At 43.0% G+C, this 16121-nt stretch overlaps 1 protein-coding gene across 1 annotated transcript in view; it reads right to left on the reverse strand.

Moving 5' to 3' along the window:
• LOC126236786 (putative inorganic phosphate cotransporter) overlaps positions 1–16121 on the reverse strand; it is a 205097-nt gene that overhangs the window by 79724 nt on the left and 109252 nt on the right. The window contains exon 7 of the mRNA XM_049946369.1: positions 14770–14916. Coding sequence (XP_049802326.1) covers positions 14770–14916 — 147 coding nt within the window. The remainder of the gene's footprint in view (positions 1–14769; positions 14917–16121) is intronic.

Here is a 16121-nt window from a genome sequence, read left to right on the forward strand (position 1 = left end):
TCCCCACGCATTGCGTGATGAGGTCGCTAGAGCATTCGATTCTTCCGAACTTGCTTGTATGTTCCTTGATTCGGAAACCGATGACGTGGTCGAATCGTTTCCGATTGATTTTCGTCGTGTAGCTACAGCCACAGCTTCTGACCCTGTCCTTGCTACTGTTTTGCGTTTTGTTGCTACGCAATGGCCCTTGTCGAAGTCACGGATCGAGGATCCGTTGGTTCGCCGATTTTTTGCTCACAAGGAGAGACTTTTTGTACGACGTGGTGTTTTGTTGTTGCGTTCTGATAATGATCAGTCCAGAGTAGTGGTCCCACGTTCGTTACAGTCCTCTGTCTTACGGCTTCTTCACCAAGGACATTGGGGTATGGTGCGCACGAAACAACTTGCTCGTCGGCACTGTACTTGGTTCGGAATCGATGCTGCGATTACGAATATGTGCTCTTCTTGCATGGCGTGTGCCGAACAACACTCCGCACCACCGCGAAAATTCTTTGCATGGCCGAAAGCCCCTTCCCCTTGGCAACGCTTGCACATCGATTTTGCTGGTCCATTCTGGAATGCTCGATGGTTGGTTGTGGTCGATTCCTTCAGTAATTTTCCTTTTGTTGTGCGGATGTCTTCCACGATGTCGTCTGCCACCATCCAAGCGTTGTCCGCTATCTTTTACATTGAAGGTCTTCCACAGACTATTGTTTCCGACAATGGCCCACAATTCATGTCCGCAGAATTTCAGTCATTCTGCAAGGCCAATGGTATTCAACATCTGACATCCGCGCCGTTTTCGCCTCAGTCAAACGGTGCCGCTGAACGATTGGTCAGGACTTTCAAGTCACAGATGTTGAAGTTGAAAGAGTCGCATTCTCGGGAGGACGCATTATTGCTCTTTTTGTCTTCGTATCGCTCTCAGCCCCGCGATGGTCGCTCGCCGGCTGAGTTGCTCCACGGTCGTCCTCATCGAACCTTGATGTCTTTGCTGCATCCGCCGCATCAGGTTCCTGTGCAGCAGCAGACTCCTGCTTTTGCTCCTGGCGACGTTGTCTTCTATCGCAACTATCGAGGTTCACGGCGTTGGCTCGCAGGGCGCATTCTTCGCTGCCTCGGCCGCGCGATGTATTTGGTTTTGGGGGCCTCTGGTGAGGTGCGTCGGCATCTTAATCAGCTGCGCCTCTGTCGTCGTCTAGCTTCTGCCGCTCCCCGTCTGCTTTCAGCGACGGTGCCGTCCGGTCAGCGCCCTGGGGACCCATCTACTGGCTCGCCTCATCCCCAGGTGTTACCGACGATGCCTTCCATTTTGCCTCAAGGCGTCGCGCCGCCGCCGCAGCCGCCGCCGGCGCCGCCCGCAGTGGACGCTTCGCTGCAGCCGCCAATCGCCTCCCTGGGTCACGCGCCGCCGCTCGCTTCCCGTGACCAGCTGTCCTCCGCCATGGAACTCTTGCCCGCTCCGGACCAGATGTCATCGCGCGTCGGATACCCCGACGCAATGGAGGTCGACCCTTCGGCCCCTCCTGTCTCATTACGGGCGCATCCACCGCATGTTGACATGCACCCTGGACTAGGTTTTCAGGCGTTTCCTAGCTCCCCTCGGACCGAATGGCCTGGTGCGGGTGGCACAGCCTCGCCTGTTAGGCTCCCCACCTCATCGCATACGTCAACATGGGGTCCTCCCCAAGGCGGGCGGAAGCCTTATCACACGACCGTCCGCCGATTTGCGGGGGAGGAATGTGGTGTCACCGCCAGACACCACACTTGCTAGGTGGTAGCTTAAATCAGCCGCGGTCCATTAGTACATGTCGGACCCGCGTGTCGCCACTGTCAGGATCGCAGACCGAGCGCCACCACAAGGCAGGTCTCGAGAGACTTACTAGCACTCGCCCCAGTTGTACGACGACGTTGCTAGCGACTACACTGACGAAGCCTTTCTCTCATTTGCCGAGAGACAGTTAGAATAGCCTTCAGCTAAGTTAATGGCTACGACCTAGCAAGGCGCCATTAACCATTTGTAACGTTGCATGTACCTCAAGATAGAGTCTCACTTGTATCATCAAGAATGCTGTATACCAAAGGACGATATAAAAGTTAAGTGTTCTAGTAGCTACGTTCTTTTCTTTATCACATTCATTACGAATCCTGTTCCAGACTTCGCGCCAGTCGGCGTGAGTTGACGCGTGCCCTTTCGGCTACTTCACTGTGGACTGGCTGCCTTAACAGTCCGCTACATTGGCCGTCTAGGCATAGTTGAACTACAGACAACACGAGCCTTGTACCTCCTTCCTTGTGGAATGATTGGAACTGATCGACTGTCGGACCACCTCCGTCTAATAGGCGCTGGTCATGCACCGTTGGTTACATCTTTGGGCGGGTTTAGTGACATCTTGGTTCAAATGGCTCTGAGCACTATGGGACTTAACTTCTGAGGTCATCAGTTCCCTAGAACTTAGAACTACTTAAACCTAACTAACCTAAGGACATCAAACACATCCATGCCCGAGGCAGGATTCGAACCTGCAACCGTAGCGGTCGCGCGGTTCCAGACTGTAGCGCCTAGAACCGCTCGGCCACCCCGGCCGGCTTTAGTGACATCTCTGAACAGTCAAAGGGACTGTGTCTGTGATACAATATCCAGTCAACGTCTATCTTCACGATTTCTGGGAACCGGGTTGATGCAAAACTTCTTGTGATGTGTGTAGAATCCTGCACACTTATCTACAAAATGGTTAATAAAGTGTTTGCTCTGGCGTAACCACAAGCGCCGAAACGAGGAAGAAGAACGCAAGAGAAGAGAAGGTGGTGAAACGACGTTGGCCAATGGTGCACTGCACCACGACAGGAGCGGCCTCTACAAGAGGAGAATATAAGCGCCGCTTCTGCCAGCCTTGGCCGCTCAGATTGGCTCAGTATCCGGACAGCATTCGCACAGGCCTAGCAGAGAGTACTACAACCAGTTGTTAGTAACCCATATCCATTGTTATAGCGAAGATCATTACTGTTTGCATGTTGCCCATCGCTTGTGACACCACTGTTATTTCAAAGTTAAGTATTGTCAATCTGCTTTATTGAAATAAAACTACTAATGTTATTTTTTGATTGTTGTATAGTATTCCGAGAACGCAGCATCCTTTAGGAACCCTATACGAGACGAGTCGGCAAGACCCTACAGTGTTATTCAGGTGAAAAAGATTTTCTGTGTACTGTCCACTGACTGAATACTGCAGGTCCATTTGAATGAATCGTATTATTAACTGCAAACTGGTAACGTAGTATATGCACAGTGTTGGCAGAGCTACATTTCCGAGTAGCTTAAATAACTGCACATACGGTGTTAACGAGCTAACACCGCAGTTTGTACTCTTTCCCAAAGTACGTCTTGAGCAACGATCTGTCTCTAGATCACTTACAGCTTGGAGCGTATCTGAAACCATGTTTTTTTATCACATGTCTTTCTGATCGCTTGACATACTCTAGAAATGTAGCTCGAGGTTCAGTTTAAAAGTTCTGGCAGTAAAAATAATGATAATATTGCCGGCTCGTCTGTACTTGTTCGCAGCACAAGAACTGAGAAAGACAAGAAAGCGGCCTCCATAAGACACTACGAGCTGGAAGCGAGTACTATAGTGTCCTGCTTTAATTTGGAATTTTGGTGCAGCATTATTTGTTAATAAAATATAATTCTCCTTTTAATAATTTTATATTTCTGTGTTCGAATGAAAACTAATACGTTCATCTCTTACATCATAATTATATACTGTACACCAAGTCAGTATGTCACTAATCAATGTTCCTTTGTACTTTTGTCCAGTCTTTTTAACACCTAATTTTAGACTGTCGTTAGAGTTATGCTACTATATGTAACGGTATGAAGACTGCATGCCCGTTGTTCATTTGTTTGGTGTTACTCTGCTTCCGTCCATATTATTGAAACTACGAATTAACAGCAATGTTTTAAGAAAAGAAGCGTATGTTTTAGTGTGGGTAAGGAAAGAATTATACAACGGCAACGAAAGTCGTCATTAAATTATTCGATTGACATGGTGAAGCATTTAAAAAGCCAATCCCTGTATGTATACTGAAGAGCCAACGAAACTGTATTCAAATACAGATATATGTAAACACTCAGAATACGGCGCTTGGGTCGGCAACGCCTATTAAGACAACAACTGTCTGGCGCTGTTGTTAGATCGGTTGCTGCTGCTACAATGGCAGGTGAGTTTGAACGTGGTGTTATAGTCAATGCACGAGCGATGGGACACAGCATCTCCAAGGTAGCGGTGAAGTGGGGATTTTCCCGTACGATCATTTCGTGAGTGTGCTGTCAATATCAGGAATCCGGTTAAACATCAAAGCTCCGACATCGCTACGGCCGGAAAAAGGTTCTGCAAGAACGGGACCAGTGACGACTGAAGAAAATCTTTCAACGTGACAGAAGTGCAACTCTTCCAAAAATTGCTGCAGATTTTGATGCTGGGCCACCAACAAGTGTCAGCGCGCGAACCATTCAACGAAACATCATCGATATGGGCTGCATGACACAAAGCTGGGCCCGTCAACACCGACATTGGACTGTTCATGACTGTAAACATGTTTCCTGGTCGGACGATTCTCGTTTCAAATTGTATCGACTGGACAGTCACGTCAGTATACGACACTGACAGGTGACACGTACGTAAGCATCCTGTCTGATCACCTTCATCCATTCATGCCCATTGCGGATTCCGACAGACTTGGGTAATTACAGCAGGACAATGCGACACCCCACACGTCCAGAATTGCTACAGAGTGGTTCCAGAAACGCTCTTCTGAGTTTAAACACTTCCGCTGGCCACCAAACTCCTCACACGTGAGCATTATTGAGCATATCTTGGATGCCTTTTAGAGCGCTGTTCAGAAGAAATCTCCACCCCCTCGTGCTCTTACGGATTTATGGACAGCCCTGCAGGATTCATGGCGTCAGTTCCCTCCAGTGCTACTTCAGACATTAGTCGACTCCATGCTTCGTCGTGTTGCGGCACTTCTGCATGTTAGCGGGGGCCCTACACGATACTAGGCAGGTTTAACAGTTTCTCTGGCTCTTCAGTGTAAAAGGCAATGTCCTGACTGACTGTCTCATCATCGACCAGCCCGAACCGCTAAGGATAGCCGCTAAGGAAGGCGTCATTTAAGAAAGGATTGTTCGAAATTCTAACCCTAAGAGAGTGAAATAGAGGATGAAGAGTTTCTTGAAAAATGTCACTATTAAGGCAGTTTTGAAGCTAGATCTACGAAAATTGGTATTTGGTTCCTCCGTCAGAAATAAAGAAATACATATGTCAGCATTTTTGGAAATTTAACATTCTGGTGGTGAAATAGTGAGTGAAAGATTTTTTGAAAATATGTCAGTGTTAAAGAACTACTACACTATTTTTAAAGCCACATCTATGAACATTAGTATTTGACTTCTCGGTTACCAATAAAAAAAATACGGGTTTCAGCATTTCTGGAAATTCAACCCCTAAGGGAGTGAAAATGGCGATGGGAATTTTTACCAAAATATTTCTTCAAAAAATTTTCGAGTGTAATTTTTGAAAATTGGTATTTCACTTCTCGGTTAGATATAAAGAAATAATTGTTAGGGAATGAAAGATACTATGGAAATATCTCCGCAAGAGATAAATGTACATCAGTTAGTTATTGTGTGACTGAAGATTGTACATGTTGGCTGTGTTATATACCTGTTTCTGCTTAAGGTTTTGGTCCTAGTTGGTGTCCTTGTGCTATTTTCTTGATAAATTTGTGTTGTCCAGCTTATACTGGTTGCCCTGTTTAAGTTGATCTCTGTGTGATGAAGCATTTGTATTGGATAATATATTTTTATTATATTAAAATTTTTCTGATTGTATGTTCATTTGTCTCCTCTTAAAGTTTATATCATTACTGCAAGGCTATATATTATTTTCCTGATTTTTATATTATTCATATTATAAATATTTTGACGGAAAGTAAAACAGAAGTGGCTTATGATGTTACTCAAGCTAGTGCATAGGCCCTCTGCTGTTCGTTATCTACATAAAAGGTATAGGAGACAATCTGAGCAGCCATCTTAAGATTGTTTGCAGATAACTCTGCCATTTATCGTCTAGTAAAGCCGTCAGAAAATCAAAACCAATTGCAAAACGACTTAGAAAAGATAACCATATGGTGTAAAAATTGACATTTGACCCCAGATAATGGAAAGAGCCAAGTCATCCACATGACTGCTAAAAGGAGTCGCTTAAACTTCAGTTACATGGTAAAGCAATCAAATCTAAAGAACGTAAATTCAACTAAGTACCTAGGAACTACAGTTACGAACAACTTAAATTGGAAAGAACACACAGAAAATGTTGTGAGGAAGGCGAAGCAAAGAATGCGTTGTACTGGCAGAACACTTAGAAACTGCAACAGATGTACTAAAGAGACTGCCTACATAAAACTTGTCCGTCTTGTTTTGGAGTACTGCTGCGTGGTGTGGGATCCTTACCAGATAGGATTATGGAGTACATGGAGAAAGTTCAAAGAAGAGCAACACGTTTTGTATTATCGAGAAATAGGGGAGAGAGTGTCTCGGACATGATACAGGATTTGGGGCGGACATCGTTAAAACACAGGCATTTCTCGTTGTGGCGCGATCTTCCCACGAAATTTCAATCACCAACTTTCTTCCCCGAATTCGAAAATATTTTGTTGACGCAGACGTACATAGGGAGAACCGGTCACATAATAAAATAAGGGAAATCAGAACTGGCTCGGAAATGTGTTCATTTTTTCCGCGACCTGTTCGAGAGAGGAATAAATGACAACTATTGTGAATGTGGTTCGATGAACCCTCTGCCAGGCACTTACGTTTTATATGCAGAGTATCCATGTAGACGTAGATGTAGACTGTTATATACGAGGTGTTAAGTCATTTGTAAAACTGAGCATGAAATCCTCGTTTGTTTTTTCTGTGGAATGTGCTTGGGAAATTGCGTGGTTCATGCTGTTTATAAAATTAAATTTCAGTTGGTTAAGAGTCCACAACCCCAAACCAGTCTTCACTCGCACCGAAATCCCGTCCCACATACTTTACACAGTCAAACCGCTGTATAACCATTACCAATACAACGATTAACCCGGGTATAGCGATGATTTTATATGGCCCCGGCTGGTTTCCTATGTGTAGCATGTTAATTATCCCTCATTACAACGATGAAGTAAATTTAGGAACATCCTATTATAACGAAGACAAAATTTTGAAGAATTTGCTATTTCCTACTTCTAAGAAGCTCTCTGTAGCGGTAGGTATTGTTTATTTAGCTACTACACTTCCGGCGCTTTATTTCCACAAGCCTCGCTACATACTGCAGTACTGTATTTATTCTAGCGATAAAGAGAATAGCGAACAGCCGCCGCGAGCTGTGTTAAGCGTCAAACGTCAAAGAGCTCCTTTGTTTGAAAGAGTGTTTAGTTTGTCCATTGTTGAGCTTCAGTAGCAGACAGACGTGTTTTGTCGGGCTCATACGCAGGTTATCTCCGCGATTTTTGCAGTCTGTGAATGTTTTTAGTTGATGTACGCGCTTTGGACTTCGCTAAGATTTGGACAATGCCTGGAACTCGGAAACAAGGTTGGAGACAAAAATGGAGGTTTTCAAAGACATTGATAACGGAATGAAACAAGTAGACTTAACAAGGAAGTATGGACTTGAAAAATCAACGTTAGCTACATTCCTTAAAAACGAAAAGAAATTGAAAAAAGTTTTGTAGGTGACAAATGTAATCCTTCAAGAAAAAGAATGAAGACGGCTGCTGCGGACGATGTGGACAGTGCTACACTGCGGTGGTTTAATTAGACGCATGCACAGGACGTGGCAATTAATGGTCCGTTGACATGCCAAAAAGCCTTAGATTTCGCTAAGTTGCTTGGCGATTCTAATTTTAAAACAAGTAACGAATGATTGCAAAGATTTAAGGACAGGCATGGGATCATTTTTAAAGTGATTTCAGCACCTTAGGTGATGCAGAATTTTGGAAGAAAAACCCATGTGTAAACTGTTATAAAAATACAGCCCTGAATACTTGTACAACACAGACAAGACGGGATTGTTTTATCAACTGGTGTCAGAGAAGACGACTGCCTTTAGAGGAGAAAAGTGTAAATAAGGGAAACAGTCTAAAGTATGCCTGACTGTTCTTCTCTGCACCAAAGCAAACGCTGCTGTTAAAGGTTTCAGTCAGCACACTGATTTAGACACCTTCTTTCCGCTGAGCTGATATCACTGAGTGATTGCCGCGTGTATGTCAGTAGCAGACTTTAAATCCTCGATCAAACCCATTGGTGGTTTCCGTAAATCATTCTGAATGAATTTTGGGGTAGGCATGTAAAACAAGCCTCAAATGTTTCCTCCATTGACCACTCACCATAACAAACCAATGTTCCCCAGCTACTTTCTACCCCATTACACGACATTTAGGCTCAAAAGCAGCATTCCGCCCCCTTAATGCCAATGGCTTCGCCGCAAACTACGGAAACCATGAAATAATTGTATAAATCGTCTGCTGAATAATTACTAGCAGCTTTGATGGAAACAAAGATCCCATGAGCGTTAAATTTAGTTCGGTTTGTCCAACAAAGCTCAGTATGGTGTACCAAAATTTTTATTTACTGTGTGATTATCATTTTGCCTACTATGAAATTAAGACTGTGTACAACGCCCAGTTAGGACATACTAGTATCCAATGTTTTGATTAACCTATTTGTTAGTGCTAATATCAGCAAATATTTTAAAATGGACTGTACTTGAAACACATGTACCACGAACTGAGCAATATTTCACATCGACAAACACTGAGGACCAAATTTTTGAACAGTTTCAGGCAAGCTGCACTTCTTACAATTTTGGTAAACATTTTTGGAAACAGTGGTCAATAGAGTATTATATTTTAACCAAAAGTCAGTCTTGATCACAACACTTATGTCTCAATAACATAGTTAAAATATAAGCTGCACTTCTGTTTTCAAGAGCTCTACAGTATGGTTGAGCGGTATTAATGCCACTTTAACACAGACCTAACAGCTTCAGTATGTCAGTAGCTATTATGAACACTGGCCATAAAGAATAATACCCCTTTACATGGTATTACTTTTTGAAAACTTCATTAGCAATCTCCAAACCTGTATCAATCGTTGTTATTCGTATTGTGTGAAGCAGCTTTTCATGAAGGTGTGTTAACTCTATTATTGCACATATCTGTCAATATATATATATATATATATATATATATATATATATATAATGCAAAGCATATTTGTGTATTTGTGGGATCTCCTCCCAAATCCCTGGATCGATTTCAACATAATTTGGTATAGACACAGTAGGCCTCACGAGTATGAAAATTGTGGGAGATATAACCTGCTAGCTGCAATAGGAGCAGACATATGGGCAAAAGCGTGTGTCTTCCAGCCCCTATCATATACACTGCCCTGCATGACAGGCATGTCGCGTAGGTGTGATATCGGTCTGCCAAATAAACATGCTTTGCAGGCCAACCTACATGTCAGAGACAAGAAATTGTTTTCCAGGGCCTGACATGTAAGATGCCTACACGACACACATGTTGTGTTGGAGTAGTATCGGCCTTCTTCATCTATGGCTTTACGTTGCAGCCTGTATGTCAGGGGCAAATATGATTCTCAAGTCCCTGAAGTGTAGCCTGCCCTGCATAACAAGCATGTTGTGAGAATAGTATAGGCCTACTTTATTGAACTATGATGCAGGGGCTACACATGCCACTGAACATGGCTGGGAACATATTAAGATGTATAGACGAGGGGATGGACAGTGTGAGTAGGTGGAGGAAATGAACAGAGGGAGAACAGGAGGGGAAGATTCATGTGGAAGGTGGAAGGTGTAGACGGGTAGTGGGCAGGAGGAAAAGGAAGAGGGGGAGACAGAGATGGATAGAGAGATGGGGAGGAGGATATGTTCAGAGGGAGGGGGCTGTAAGATATAGATAAAGAGAGGGGAAGGAGGATGCAAAGAGACAGAATGCAGAGCACAAAACAGACCGATAGAGGTGGAAGGACAAGGTGGGCAGACAGAGGGAGGAAGATGTAAATACAGAGAGGGAAGGAGGAGGTGTGTTCATTGTAAATATAAGACAGACTATGTATGAAATTATGTATGTCCAGGATCTTCTCCCAAAATCTTGGATCGATTTCAACCAAATTTGGCTAACTGCAAACTTCACGAGTATCAGCACTGTGAGATAACTCTTAGCTCCAATTCAATTGAAGAAACCACCAGTCAAGTTTTTTTTTCCTCTTTCATTTTTTCAGCTACTACATTATAGGATGATCTACATGACATGTGTCTTGTGTGGGAACAGTATCGATCTGCATTATAACTTTGCACCACAGCCTACACATCACAGGCAAAGAAACTGTTTCCAAGCCTCTGCTGTGTAATATTCTTGGCACAACATATGTATATGTGTTGAGAAGTAGTATTTTGCTGCTTTATTGACCTGTTTTCAAGGGCTGTATTTGTAGCCTTATCAAAGTGGACAGAGGTTCACAGCACTCTCCTCCAATTCTGCCCTTGGGGTGGGAAACTGCCCCTAAAGATGTAAGGGTCACCATTGATCAATGGCATAAGGATGCACAAGGCAGTGGAAACCACTGCATTAAAGAAACATAATGCGTATTCACAGGAGATGTCGCCTGTAACTGAAAAAGTGTCATGATGATCTCTCCATTGGCAAAAGATTCCAGACTAGTCCCCTGTTCAGATCTCAGGGAGGGGACTACCAAGAGGGAAGAGACCATGAGAAAAAGATTTAATAGCCAACCACAAAGGATATCATTCTATTAGTCAGGGTGCGGAATATCAGAAGTTTGAACGTGGTAAGGAAGCTATAAAATCTGAAAATGGAGATACTATTGTAGGTGTCAATGAAGTGAAATGGAAAGGAGCAAGGATTTCTGGTCAGATCACTATAGGGTAATATGATAGCAGCCGAAAATGGTATAACAGGTGCAGATTTCTTTAGAAATAGAAAGGTAGAGCAGAGAGTGAGTTACTGTGAGCAGTTCAGTGGCAGAATTTTTCTCATCAGAATCGACAGCAAACCAACACCGACAATGATAGTTCAGGTATACATGCCAACATCGCAAGCTGAAGATTAAAGATACAGGCAAAGTATATGCGGATATTAAACAGGTAATTCAGCACATAAAAGGAGCAGATGAAAATCTAATAGTCATTAGAGATTGGAATGAAGTTGTAGAGGAAGGAAGGGGAAGGATTACAAGAAAGGGTTACGGGAAAATATGGGCTTGGCACTAGAAATGAGAGAGGAGAAAGAATTGAGTTCTGCAGTAAATTTCAGCTAGTAACAGCGATTACTCTGTTTAAGAATCTTGAATAGTTGGAAAAGGCTGGGAGATACAGGAAGCTTTCAGTTACATTACATCATTGTTAGGCGGAGATTCCGAAATCAGATACTGGCTTGTGAGGCATACCCAGCAGCTGATATAGACTCACAATTTAATAGTGATGAAATATAGGCTGAAGTTTAAGAGACTACTCAGAAAGGAGCAATGAACAAAGAAATGGAATTCAGTACTGAGGAATGAAGACAAACACATGAAGTTCTCTGAGGATATAGATACTATGATAAGGAACAGTTTAGCAGCCAGTACAGTTGAAGTGGAAAGGACATCTCTAAAAAGGGTAGTCACAGGACTTGGAAAGAAAAATATAAGTACACAAATGATAACTGTGAAGAAACTAAGGGTAACGAGAGAAATACTTCAGCTGATTGATGAAAGAGGGAAGTACAAACATGTTCAGGGAAATTCAGGAATACATAAACACAGGTCACTTAGAAGTGAGACAAACAGGAAGTGCAGGGAAGCTAAGGCGAAATGGCTGCATTAAAAAGGTGAAGAAATCGAAAAAGAAATGATTGTCAGAAGGCCTGGTTCAGTATACAGTGATATTAAAAGTAAGGGTGACACCAATAAGAATGCAATGGGAATTCCACTGTTAAATGCAGGGGATAGAGCATATAGGTGGAAAGAGTATACTGAACGCCTCTATGAGAGGGAGACCAGTCTGATGATGTGATAGAAAAAGAAAGAGAAGTCGATATAGAAGAGATAGGGGATTCAGTATTAGAATCAGAATTTAAAAAGGCTTTGGAAGACTTAAAATCGAACAGGGCAGAAGTGATGAATAATAGTCCGCCATAATTAGTAAAATGATTGGAAGAAGTGGCAACAATCCAACTATTCACGTTGGTGTGTAGAATGTAAGAATGTGGCTATATATCACCTGACTTTCTGAATAATATGATCCACACAATTCTGAAGACTGCAAGAGCATGCAAGTGCGAGAATTATCGCACAATCAGCATAAAACCTTATGCATTAAGTTGCTGACAAGAATAACATACAGATGAATGGAAATGAAAATGGAGGATATGTTAGCTAATGATCAGTTTGGCTTTGGGAAAGGTAAAGGCACCACAGAGGCAGTTCTGACATTGAGTTTGATAGTGGAAGCAAGACTAAAGAAAAATCAAGACACGTTCAAAGGATTTGTCGATCTGGAAAAAGTATTCTACAATCTCAGATCGTTCAAGATGTTCTAAATTCTGAGAAAATTAGGGATATACCACAGGGAAAGAAGGGTACCATACAATATGTGCAAGAGCCAAGAGGGAACAATCAGAGTGGAAGACGAATAACGGAGTGCTCGGATTGAAAAGGACGTATGACAGGGATGCAGTCTTTCGCCTCTTCTGTTCAATCTGTATATCGAAGAATCAATCACGGAAATAAAAGAAAGGTTCAAGCGCGGAATTAAAATTCAAGGTGAAAGGATTCAATGATAAGATTCGCCGATGAAATTTTTATCCTCAGTGAAAGTGAAGAAGAATTAAAGGAGTGCAGAATGTGGATTGAGAGTAAATCGAAGAAAGACGAACGCAACGAGAAGCATCAAGAATGAGAACAACGAGAAACTTATATCTGGATTGATCATCACAAAATCCGTGAAGTTAAGAAATTCTGCTACCTAAGCAGGAAAGTAACAGATGATGGGTGGAGCAAGAAGGACATAAAAAAACCAGATTAGCATTTGCAAGAAGGGCATTCCTGGCCAAGAAAAGTCTTCTAGTGTCAGACGTAGGGGTTAATTTGAGAAAAAAATTTCTAGGAATGTACGCTTGGAGCACAGTATTGTACGGTAGTGAAACACAAACTGTGGGAAAACCGGCACCGAAGCGAATCGAAGCATTTGAGATGTAATGCTACAGAAGAATGTTGAAAACTAGGTGGAGTGATAAGCTAAGTAATGAGGAGGTTCTCCACAGAATCGGCGAGGAAAGGAATATACGGAGAACACTGACAAGAAGAAGGAACAGGATGATAGAACATCTGCTAAGACAAAAGAGAATTACTTCTATGGTTTTAGACGGAGCTGTAGAGGGTGAAAACTGCAGAGGAAGACAGCGATTGGGATACATCCAGCAAATAATTGAGTGCGTAGGTTGCAAGTGCTTCTATGAGATGAAGAGGTTGGCAGAGAAGAGGAATTCTTGGAGGGGTGAATGGGTGTGGCGGGGCAAGTATGAGATGTACTGAGGAGAGGATAGAGCAGGAGCAGCAGGATAGGGCGGGAGGCAGGGACAGGAGTGGATAGTGAGACAAGGAACAAGGAGAGGAGGTATGGGGAGAGGAGGCAGGAGGAGGGGCAGAGAGAGGAGGAGGAGAAGAGACTTGTGGAGGTGGAGACATATACATCGATGAGGACAGTGAAAAGGAGGAAATGAATACACTATTATGGTAAGAAGGAGGTGCAGTGAGAAGAGACAAGAAGAGTTGGACAGAGAGATGGGGGCAGGAGAAGATATACACAACAAGAGATGAGAAAGAAATGGACTAAGAGAGGGAAGGGAGGAAGAAATGGACAGGGACTGGGGTGAATGAAACGGACAGAGGGAGAACTGAGAAGAGGAGATGGACAGAGAGAGGTAGGGGGGAGGAGTAGATGGATAGAGAGGAGAGGGAAGAGGAGAGCAGAGTGAGGGGAGCAGGAGGAGACAGGTACAGAGAGGGGACAAGAGGGGATTGGCAAAGGGAGGGGATAGGAGGGGATTGGTAGCGATTGCGGGCAGGAGTAGATGGGCAAAAGTAGTGGAACAGGAAATGGGAAGAGAAGTGTGGAGGAAGAGAAAGGCACAGAAAGAGGAGAAGAGGAGAAGGGCAGAGAAGGGGACGAGGAGGAGATGGACATACAAAGGGCAAAGAGGAAATGAGTCAGTGGATGGGGGAGTGAGGAGAAAGTGGACAGATGGATGAAAAAGATGTTGACAGAGAGGTGGGGAAAGGAGGAGATGGTCAAAGAGGGGGAAGGGGGAGATGGGTAGAGTGGAAGACGAGGAGATGGACCAAGTGTGGGGGGAGGAGGTTATGCGCAATATGTGCGACAATTACACATGCATGCGAAGCCATGGGGAAAAGGCTAATATTATAATAAACTGACAAGACTTCTCATAGTATATCTCACAAAAACTCGGTGATGCCCATTTATTTCACATTCGACATATGAAATGACATTCCCCAACATTTTTATGCGAATCTGCAGCAAATCTGTGTGTCAGGGTAGGGGTTTTCAGAAAATGGCTGGTGAGAAACAGAGAGCCAGTAAAGCAGCAATGTGCTTCGTCACAAGAATCTGCCAGTGGTGGACAACAAGCAGAGTGCAGCCTCACCATGCCGATACCCCAGCCGTGGATGTTCCTCATGTAGGTGGGCGCCTGCGTCAGCACCGTGAACAGCCCCCAGAAGCCTCCCCACTGCGTGAAGACGATCAGCCACACTTGTGGTGAGGTCAGGATGTGCTTCCAAGGCGTAGCTGGCTGCAACAACACCAGCACTCTGCTCACGTAAATGCTCAAATGGACAGCAAAAGTCATTATTCATATTTAAATAGATCTTAAAATATACGCTGAAGTTAGACCATCGTCACGCGAGGTGGTAGTCTGAAGGCAAACAGACAATGAAACCAAGAGCTACAAAGATGGAGATTCCTTGTTCAGTCCCTGAAGTTCACATCCCCATCCGATCGCCTCAGAAGTCAGTGTAACAGAACAAAAACATTCACTGATTCTAAGAGCTGGTAGTGAATCCGTGTTACCCAACTGAGGACAAGAGCTGAGTGCTAGCTGTAGAAACATCTGCATACTTTTTCACACTTCTTCCTCGTGTAAGACATTGTCACATAAACAGTAATTTAGGGTAATAATAATAATAGTCAGCGTTTACAGAATTACTGCAATGCTGTAAACATACATAACAGAAAATAATCCATATAATCACATTAACGTATGATACACAGGATATAAAATCCCGTTTGAGTCAATTGAACATCTCATGACTTTATTGATTGTACAGCATTGGTTGCCAATTATTAACACATTAACACAGACTTAGCTTACTCGTAATTAAATATTACCTTAAGACATAGTTATAGTTTATTAATGTTGGGATGTCATCCGTAACATATTGAGTAGAATAGGCGAAAAGATACAATTAAAATTATAATAACATATGTAACACGACCTACGTTAATATTGAGACAGCAGGAAAATGTTACTGGCAGAAATAAATAAATAAATAATGTATTTCTCCCTTTTACATGGTCACTGATATCGTCCTTATGGCTCAGACAATATGTTTCGTGATTCCCTGCAATAAAAGGAAAAAAAGGTAAGCCAGTATCATCCTCCTTCATTATAATATTCCTCACATTGTTTTTACAAGTGAATTAAGTCTTGCTTTCATCATTTAAATGGAGTTATTACCAAACCAAAGAAGATAACAACGATTCGTTACGCGAGCACTGAATCAGAATATGAAAGGAACGAGCATATCATTCTCTGTATCTAATCTGTGGAGCTAGGAAATGATGATTTCGCTAAATACTGAATGTTGCATTATAATCCATCGATTGTTGTTACCATTTATACGCCCTCTGGTTCTGATGATCGTTCTCGCATTTCTAGAGAGAAGAGTTTCAGAATCACATTTAATAGCAAGATAGTCCATTGCGTCTTTAAAGGAA

The sequence above is a fragment of the Schistocerca nitens genome, chromosome 2 (assembly GCF_023898315.1).
Source record: "Schistocerca nitens isolate TAMUIC-IGC-003100 chromosome 2, iqSchNite1.1, whole genome shotgun sequence".
NCBI classification, from domain to species: domain Eukaryota; kingdom Metazoa; phylum Arthropoda; class Insecta; order Orthoptera; family Acrididae; genus Schistocerca; species Schistocerca nitens.